The sequence below is a fragment of the Hordeum vulgare genome, chromosome 4H, assembly GCF_904849725.1.
Source record: "Hordeum vulgare subsp. vulgare chromosome 4H, MorexV3_pseudomolecules_assembly, whole genome shotgun sequence".
Taxonomy (NCBI): Eukaryota; Viridiplantae; Streptophyta; class Magnoliopsida; order Poales; family Poaceae; genus Hordeum; species Hordeum vulgare.
In genome coordinates this window covers 550,708,578-550,718,341 of record NC_058521.1, presented here as the reverse complement: position 1 = coordinate 550,718,341, position 9,764 = coordinate 550,708,578, and the positions used below count along the sequence as shown (strand labels likewise).

The window sequence follows — 9,764 nt, the reverse complement described above, 5'->3', positions numbered from 1 at the left end:
ATACGAGATTTTCGCAACAACAAAAAAAGCTGCTGCATCCCTCCAGCATGACGACCGCGTACAAAAATTGATGACCTCGAGAGAATCCGATTCTGATTGAACCCGACGGAAACCAAGATAATTAGCGAAAGCTAGCTATCGCTTCAATCACCATAGCATCCAGAAGCAGATGGGACGTGCTTGCATTTAGCCGCCAGGAAGTGGCCCTTCTCATCGCATATGACAGTGGCAGTGGCAGTGGCAGTGCCACCTGAACCTTCATCTTCAGGGTCAAGGTTTACTCCACTTCTGATCAGGATTGCTAGGGCTCTTCAAGATTGACTTCAGAAAATTTTCCTGCTAGGCCCAACGCTGACACTGGCCACCGAACGAAAGGTGGGACTGGTTCATTGTGACTACTTTGCCTCCGAATCCACCATAAGGTCCAACAATCGATAGCAATGAGCTCCTTATGATTCAACGATGGCATGATCTGAAGATTAACCGCTGGCAGTTCAAGCAATGCTTGAATCACCAGCGAGGCAGCGAACCAGAACGGTCCAGATGAATGATGGATCACAGAAGTGATCAAGTCCATGAGTCCAACCAGTTACACAGGTCCTTGCATTTGTACCGTAAATACTCCGCTGCGAGGTTAAAAACAATAGTATGCCTAACACCACAATGTTGTTGTTTGAGTATTAGAAAACCCCACTCAAAGTTCTCTTCAGAACAAGCCAAAAGTAATTGCGGAGTGTGCAGGTGCAACCCAACAAACACCGAGTCACCAACAGAAGTTTGACATGGTTTCGGGTTTTTTTGTCCGAGATTGACAAGTTTGACATTGTTAAATATACATAACGCCAATTAAAGCATTGATAGAGATATATACAACTATATTTAGCATCTAAGCAGGTCTCAGTAGAAACCAACTATTGATATCAGGTAGCGTCATCTATGGATTATACTTCGACATATTAGACAAAGAATAACTGTAAGATGAACCCTTCTTATCGGATGCTCGAGAGACATACACAAGGGGGTCTTCAGAATAGAGCTTTGACCTTGATGATGTGCTCCCACCTGGAACACTCAACCCACCTGGTCTGATCGATGCCAAATTATAGAAGTCTGCCACGCCACTGTACTGAGCTTGAACGGATGACGCAGCCAGGGTCTGAGTCTGGATGCCAGTGGGACGCTGGTTCCCAGCAGGTAGCAATGGATTATGAGCGATAGCTGGAAGTACGCTATGGCTTGAAACAGCTTGGTACTTATTTGCAACTCCAACTGCAGGGATGTTCTGCCTTAACATGAGCTGCTGACCCAATGTTCCGACCGGACGGATGTTCTGGCCTAAGGAACCTTGTACAGCATTCTCTGCAAGCTGCGGTCTCTTCCTGAAGTCCAGAATGTTCTTACTAACTTCACGAGCAGCTGCAGCTGCAGCATTGGCTGCTCGCTTTCTCTCTGCACTTTGCAGATCCAACTGTGTCATTCGGTTGTTAGCTTCTTCCGAAATAGGCAATTCTTCTAGATTATGTTCTTTAATGAACTTCTGCAATGCTCCGAGCAATGTACGCTCTTTTGCATCACCTGCATCCTGCCGAAGCATTTGAAGAAATGACAATTCAGACGACCATGAATACATGATGTTCATAATACTCCCTCCGTCCCAAAATAAGTGTCTTAAGCTTAGTACAATTTTGTACTAGAGTTAATACAAAGTTGAGACAGTTATTTTGGGACGGAGGGAGTAGATGATACTGCAGAAGAGCTACCTGAGAGGCAGGACCGCCTCCCCTGATGCGGATCATGTTCCCAGCATTTTTCGCATCATTCACATATGACCTGAGAATAGGCAATAGAGGATACTTGTGCACTAAATTAAGAGCTTGGATAAATTTGACTGCATCGAGCTGTTTGCCTTTGCTTATCATTGCCTGAGTGAGAACTGGTGCAAAGAAAACATGCGGAGATTAATATTCTCATCGTCTCAGCTGATAGAACTAACAAGGTGGAACAGAAAATAACATGCAATGGACTCTTAAAACATCAAGCTCACACCAGAAGGCTACAAAATAGAATGAAGTGAACAAACAGACACCACACACAGGCTGAACAAACACGAAGATCAGATATAATTAAATCTTCTCATCTACTCCCTCCGTTCCTAAATATAAGTCTTTTGAGACATTCCAACAGGGGACTCCATACAGAACAAAATGAGTGAATCTACACTCTACAATATGTCTATATACATCCGTATGTAGTTCAATAGTGGAATCTCTAAAAAGACTTATATTTAGGAACGGAGGGAGTATGTCACTTGATGATGGGCAGAGCTGTATTAGATACTCATCGCCTTCCCGAAAACTTATCCAAAGATATGCTTAAAATACCAAGTATAAAAACTAGTACAATCTAGGCAGAAAGGGAGAAAAGTGGAAATAAACACTGAAGTGAACTAAAATTCCGAACCGAGCACATAGAATCAGAACAGCACCAAGTGCCTAAGGAGAAAAGGAGAAGAAAAAAAGGTAAAGAACAATGATGTGAACTACGATTCCCAACTAGAAGTGTTAGCATGATTATACATTTATACAAGCAAATCACAAAATAGATCAAGAAATATATTATGTTGGACAGCTGAAAACAAAGCAAAAGTGAAAGCATTCTCAAATAGAGAATTTAGAACCAGTTAGCAAGCTAATACGGAGAAATAAACTGCATAGTTATTGAACATAGCCATGAGGTCATGACTCAGGCAATGAATGGGAGCAATTGCAACATTCACTATATGCCAATCAGTCTTGGGAGCTGTTTTAGAAAGGTGTTTTTCTTTTTGCAGGTGATTTTACAAAGGTGTTATCACAGCCTCACAGGTCACATGATGCAGTCTACAACATACAAATTTAGTGTATAGAGTACATGAAGAGACCTAAAAATCTAACAGCAAAATCAGAGAATAATGTTTAAAAGTTCAACAATAATTCATGAACCAAGGCAAGTTGGCAACTGAAACCAGTATGATATGAACAATAACCAAATCAAAGATTAGCTGACATAACCACGAGCACTATACAAAATTGCTAGGAGTTTTTACAGAATAGTATAAAACTAACAACAATCTCCAAAAGAAAACATATCATTTGGGGTTTCTCGGAATGAACGGTTCAAATTTAATCCCTTCTACCCTGCCTTGCACTTACGTTATAAGCTCACTTACAACTAGTAACTAGATTCAAAAGATAATAAAGCAGAAATAAGTGAGGTTATTGGACAAGGCCAAGATGATCGCAGATAAACTCAGCCTATAAACTGATATAGGACAATAAGGCTCAGCCAATACTTGCTGAATCGTGTTACGCTGAACTTATTTTATAACCGAGTGCTACATAAAAGTAACCATGAAAGCAGGAAAGAGTTAGTTACCAAACGTTCAAATAAAGAAAGGCTGGTTGGGCAAACAGGATTATTATAATACCAAGAATGAAACAGGTTCAGTTCATCCATTAGCATAGAGTCATGGAAACAGGTTTAGCATCCCCTAAGAGCCATTACGCATCCCCTGGAATAGCTCCACCTACTATTTGGTGTTGAAGCTTAAAAGATAAAGCCAAGAATGAAACAGGTTCAGTTCATCCATTAGCATAGAGTCATGGACATCAGAATTAAAGAATGGCAGCAGCATTCAAATTTTCATATACCTAAATTAAAATAGCCTACAGTTAGGAATTACGAGTGACCTTGCAGAAATAAATAGCGTGTAGCGATCTGAACCAGTGCCTTAGGGAGAAAAGGAGAAAAGAGGAAAGAACAAGAATGTGAACTACAATTCCCAACTAAGCACATACATTATACAGGCAAATCACAAAACAGATGAAGAAATATATTATATTAGACAGCTGAAAACAAAGCAAAAGTGAAAAGATTGCTCAAGCAGAGAATTTAGAAGCAGTTAGCAAGCTAAGACAGGGAAATAAACTGCACACTAACTGAACAAAGCCAATCAGTCTCAACAGTTGGGAATCGTGTTACAAAGGTGTTATAACTCGGGCATTGAATGGGAACAATTGCAGCATTCGCTATATGCCAATCAGTCCCAACAGTTGGGAATCGTTTTACAAAGGTGTCATCACAGCTTCACAGGTCACATGATACAGTGTTCAACGTACAAAGTTAGCGTATCAAGTATTTACTTCCGTTCCATAATAAGTGTCGTAGTTTTGGTTCAAATTTGAACTAAAAACCACGGCACTTTTATTATGGAACGGAGGGAGTGCATGAAGAAGCCTAAAAATCTAACATCAAAATCAGATAACAATATAGATGTTAGGAAGTATTAGTATTAGTCTAGAAGTCCTTATTAGTCTATGTTTACGTTCCTTGCACCTCAAGTCTTGTGTAATATATATATGCCCCTTGGGCCTTCAATAAACATAAGTTGCTTTCCTAACATGGTATTAGAGCCTAGGTTTAGGTCTCCGGACGCTGCAACTCGTCCTTACGATCCAACTTTTTTTTCTTTCTCTCGATCGATCTGTTCTGGGTCGATCTCGTCTTCTCCCGTCTCGCGCTTCCTCGTCTCCCGCATCGCCGACCGGACGCGCACCCGCTCCCGACGTGCTGCTGCTGATTCCGCGCTGGCTCCCGTGATCTTCGCTGGCAGTCAGATCCCGTCGTCACGCAGCCGCCGCCGTCCACACCTGCAGCTGCTTCGGGTTTCTGCCAGATCAGGCCTCCTGGTCAAAGCTCGATCCCGCAGCCGCCGCTGTCCACACCAGCTGTTGCTTCAGATTTTCTGCTAGATCGTGGTCTCCTGGTCAACGCTAGATCCCATGTTGTTTCTGCCAGATCGATACAGACACGGGCAAAGCGCTGCTGCCTTCCTCCAACAACCATGCATGCTGCTGGCTCCCGATGCCTCCTGTAGCGTCGCCCCGCACGGCTCCTGGATCGGGTGCCTGCACTGGCCGCTACTCCCTCCAGGATGTACGCCGCCGTCGACTTCCAGGTCGCGGGCCCCGCTGCTTCCCTCCGACCGGAGCTCCGGCGACCTCCACCGTTGGCCAGTCGTCCCTGGCCGCCGGCTTCCTGTGTCCCGCGTTTCCTCACTGCTGCCTCGCCCGCGTGTGCTCCTCCTGGCTGGCTGCTGCTCTGTTCCTGCACATCCATCTGCATGCGTGTTGCTCTCCTCCTGCTATCATGTGCTGCTTGCTTACATGCTTGCTGGCTCTTTTCTATAAGCTACCATTGCTGCTCACATGCTGATGCTTGCTATCGCATCTAGTTTCTTATATGCTTTTCAGTTTTTTTTCCCGCTGCGTCCACCAAATCCGTTCATATTTTGTGTTATCACGTCATGCGAGTCCACCATACCTTTGTCCGTCGGCCTTTTCTTCGGTCCTGATCCTTTTTATACAACTTTTGTGGCCTATTTGCCCTTGTTGTTTTCTATAGGATTTTCTGGACTTCTTTTGCATTGTCAATCTATGTTCATCGTGCCTTAACCGTCGAGCTTCTTTTGCCGTCGGTTGTCGTGGACTATGATTTTCCACGCAATGCTTTATTCTCTTGATGTGCCATCTTCTTTTGACAACCCATCTTCTCTTGATACTTATGTTGTATCTTCAAGTGATGCGGTGTCTTCCTCTGATGTGCCATCTCTTCGGTGTCTTCCTCTGATGTGCCATCTTCTTTTGACAACCCATCTTCTCTTGATACTTATCTTGTATCTTCAAGTGAGCCGGTGTCTACCTCTGATGTGCCATCTCTTCGTTCTCTCCTTCGGCGACTCGACAAGTTTTGAAGACTCTTCATGCTACGACGACACTCTCAAGACGCGGATTTGGATTATCATTGTTTTTAGTACTACACTTCTTCAAATGCAATGCTATTGCATATGCTTTGCATTTGAGGGGGGGTGTTAGGAAGTATTAGTATTAGTCTAGGAGTCCTTATTAGTCTATGTTTACGTTCCTTGCACCTCAAGTCTTGTGTAATATATATATATGCCCCTTGGGCCTTCAATAAACATAAGTTGCTTTCCTAACAATAGAAAGGTCCAACCATAACTCATGAGCCCAGGCAAATTGGCAACTGAAACCAACAGTAACAATGTACGATATGAGCAACACTCAAATCAATGCTTAACTCACAAAAACACAAGCATTATAAAAACAAGCTAAGGGTTTTTACAGAATCTCAAAAGTAAGACTTATCATTTGGGGTTTCTCGGAATGAACGGTTCATATTCCATCCCTTCTTCCCTGCCTTGCACTTACGTTATAAGCTCACTAGTTAATAGACTCAAAGGATAACAAGTGAAATAAGTGATGTTATTGGATAAGCTCAAGATGATAGTGAACTGATATAGGACAATAAGGCTCAGCTTGCAGTTGCCTAATTGCGCTACGCTGAACTTGTTTCATAGTGAAGTGCTGTGGATAAATACCCATGAAAGCAGGAAAGTGCTGGTTACCAAACATTAAGATAGGGAAAGTCTGATTAGGCAACCAAGATTATCATAATCTACCACAATGCCAAAAGTGGCCTAAGAGCCCTTATGCACCCCGCCAATATTTTGGAGTTGAAGCTCAAAAGATAATACCAAGAACAAGAACAGGCTCAGTTAGTCCATTAGCATAGAGTCACGGACATCAGAATTCAAGAATGGTAGAAGCGTCAAAAATTTCATATGCCTAAATTAAAATAGGCTACAGTTATGAGAGACCTTGCAAAAAGCAAATAGCATGTTGATGAAACATCGATACAGCAAAGATGCAGATGAAACAACTGGACACGAAGAAAAATACTCTCTCCGTAAGATCTAAACGCTCCTATATTTCTTTATAGAGGGAGTACAAGGATATGGCAATATAGGCCTCCCAAAATAATATCAATATTGCATCAACCCAAAAAATCCAGGAAGATGGTAGGTGGGTAAACCAACATAGAAATAAAGCTACAACATGAGAATAAAAGAAATGTTAATAATAAAATACATTATTTAAGGAGCAAGGGCAGATGACAGTTGTCGTGTGGAATCGTGATATTCCAAATGAAGAGTTCAACATAGAAAATTAATATAGTACTTCCAAGTGTCGTCAGCCTGAACAACTTAAACATAGCCAATCAAAATCATCAGACACTAAATGCGCGATATCTAACTGCAAATAGATCGTGATGGTAAAGAGTTCTAAAAAATGCAAAAGCATCATCATTTCATCTTGTACCTGGACAAGAGCATCTCCTAATTGCATGTTCACTAACAGCTCCAGGTTGCAGGATTTAAATGCAAATAAAATAAAAATATGCAAAAATCACCATGGGGAAGTTTTAACAGAACATTCTGTTGCAGTCTGTGGTAATATCTATCGAAAACAAAGTGTAGGATTCCTGCTATTAGAATATTGCCAGTCTACTCAAGAAATGATTAACATAAAAGGAGACCCCTGGGCACTATTGCTAGCCGTACCTAGTAAGGATACTGATATCGTGGCATATCACTGCATCAAACAGGAAACTAACCTATCGGAATGGTGGGCATAGTGGCGCTTCCAGTCAGGTCAGTTAGGGCGCATTTAGATTCTATAAGCAAGAATGTTTATAACCTTGCTTAAGAAAGAATAGGTGTTTGCTTGGTTAAAAAACTGAAAACCAGCTTTGCCAATCAAACTAGCTCCAATGAACTAGAAAAACCAGCAAGAACGAGAAAAATGATCCGCAGGTGCTACTGTGATGATAACCACTGCTCATATTTCATGGCTAGTTAGTAGAAAGCTAGATGAAGATGAACCAAACAATTCACCTAGCCCTTGCATCCAATAGCTTGTGATAGCTAGAAATGCTTGCTTAGCTAGGCATCATCAACGGAAGATGCAAACACACATTTACTGACCAACATGGTTGCACAGAGCATAATGCAGTTTTAATTTTTCCTAAGGCGAGGAAAATGTATCTTACCTGGTAGATGCTTGTCGAGGTCGAGGCCAAGGCCGAGGAAGATCTCCACGGCGCGCTCCCGGCTGGAGATCGACACGACCAGATCGAGCACCTGGACGGCGCCACCAACATCCTCCACCAAACCAAATACCCCGATGAGAAGCAGAAAGGCGATCGCCTCATTCTTAAACAGCGACTGCGCCTCGATCCGCTTGCTCCGTCTCCAGTCCGCCGCGACAGCCCTGGCCTCCTCTAGCGCCTCCGGCGACGGCTTCACGCCGAGCGCGCGAATCCGGTCGAGGAGGTCGATGAGCAGGCGGCAGGACACCTTGGATTCAGCATCCGCCTTGCCATTGTCCGGCGGCGCGCGGCAGAACCCCGCGGCCGCGGCGAGCACCAGGAGCCCCGGGTCGGGGGCCACCAGCAGGGCGGCGTCGAGTGCGCGGGCGGGTTCCCGGAGCTCGTCCCTGTGCTCGGAGAGGTACGCGCGGAGGCCGGGCCCGTCCATCGCGGAGCAGAGCAGCTCGAGCTGGGAGAAGCCTTCGAGGCGGGAGGCGAGGGTGGAGTCGATTGTGGTGGCATCGGAGTAGAGGGACCGCCATGCGGAAGTGAAGGCGGAGAGGGCGGTCGAGTATGTCTGGAGGGAGGCGACGGCGTCGAGGACGGAGGGATTCGCCTGTCGCTCGGCGGCCATGGCTGCAGCCAGCGCCGGAAACCCTTGGCTCTGCTACGGTCTGCGGCGGCCGGTGGGGAGGTGGACGAAGCAGGCTGGATGGAAGAGCCCACGTTGAGTAAGAGCCCAAGTCAGGTGCAGGCCTACAGTCCAAGATAACAAAAAGGTGTCCGTGCGACCATGCCCATTTACATGTAGCCCAACGAGCCCACAAAAGAGGAAAAACACATATAGCCCAACGAGCCTTAAAAAAAGACGGATGGCAGTTGTTAGAGCGACCGTGGTATCCCCAGCCCATCAGGATTAAGTCCTGGTGCTTGCATTATTTCTGAATTTATTTTAGGATTTTCGGCGATATGTTTTCAATGGAAGGAGACGTTCTCGTCGACGACGAGACACCTACGGTGTCTTCGTAAATCTTAAGATGACATGACGGCTCAGTTCTCTTGGGGTGCTCATAAGGGTAAGATATGTGTGTATGTATTAATAGGGGTGAGTGTTGCAATATATAATTTTGTTGTGAAAATTACCGTGTTCTACTGAAAGAATTGTGGCAACATTTTTTTAAAGAGACGCGTCGGCCGGTGGATCTTTTTAAAAGATCCGTCGCCTCGCGGTGCGGTTCAACATATTCCTCTACTCTGTAACAAAAGTCTTGTTGCAGAAATATTTACAATAAAATTATGTTATGATTTTTTTGCAACATAAATTGTGTTACAGGATATTTTTTGCAATACAGGTTGAATTAGATGTTCTCTTTGTGAAATAAGCCAGTGGAAAGTGAAATGTCCAGTTATGACGAAATATACATTTGAATTTAAATATGGTTCAAAATATCCAAGATTAGTCTCATTTTAAAGTTTATGATGAAAGGAGTTCAAATGTTAGACAATAATAAAAAAATCAATACTCCCTCCATTCTACTCGGGGGTATAATGTAGTGTGTCCGTGTTTTTAAAAATTTAAGTTTGATCATAAATTTAGTCAACATGGACGACTGCAATGGTATAATTTTTACTCTCACTGCATTGGTTAAACATTTATGATCGAACTTAAATCTCAGGAAACGTGGCCCGCACTACATTATAAAATGGAAGAAATATATGATTTAAAAGATATTGATGTTTTAAATTAGTCAAGAAGAAAGAAAAGATTGGATTTATTG

General features: G+C 43.5%; 1 protein-coding gene across 1 annotated transcript; it reads right to left on the bottom strand.

The window, feature by feature from the left end:
- Positions 1-705: 705 nt before the first annotated feature.
- Positions 706-8,686, bottom strand: LOC123449450 (FRIGIDA-like protein 3). The gene is made up of 3 exons (XM_045126684.1): positions 7,948-8,686; positions 1,761-1,933; positions 706-1,582 (listed from the first exon to the last, which is right to left on the bottom strand). Exons 1-3 carry the CDS (start codon positions 8,618-8,620, stop codon positions 935-937), a joined length of 1,494 nt encoding a protein of 497 aa, XP_044982619.1. The 5' UTR covers positions 8,621-8,686; the 3' UTR covers positions 706-934.
- Positions 8,687-9,764: the final 1,078 nt, after the last annotated feature.

Bases quoted from the DNA above. Each gene is read 5' to 3' on its own strand.
- LOC123449450 (XM_045126684.1), bottom strand. From the start codon at position 8,620: ATGGCCGCCGAGCGACAGGCGAATCCCTCCGTCCTCGACGCCGTCGCC. The intron at 1,934-7,947 runs GTAAGATACATT...TCTTTGCACCAG, and splicing joins CCTCGACAAGCATCTACCAG to TTCTCACTCAGGCAATGATA. The intron at 1,583-1,760 runs GTAGCTCTTCTG...ATGCTTCGGCAG, and splicing joins GAGGCGGTCCTGCCTCTCAG to GATGCAGGTGATGCAAAAGA.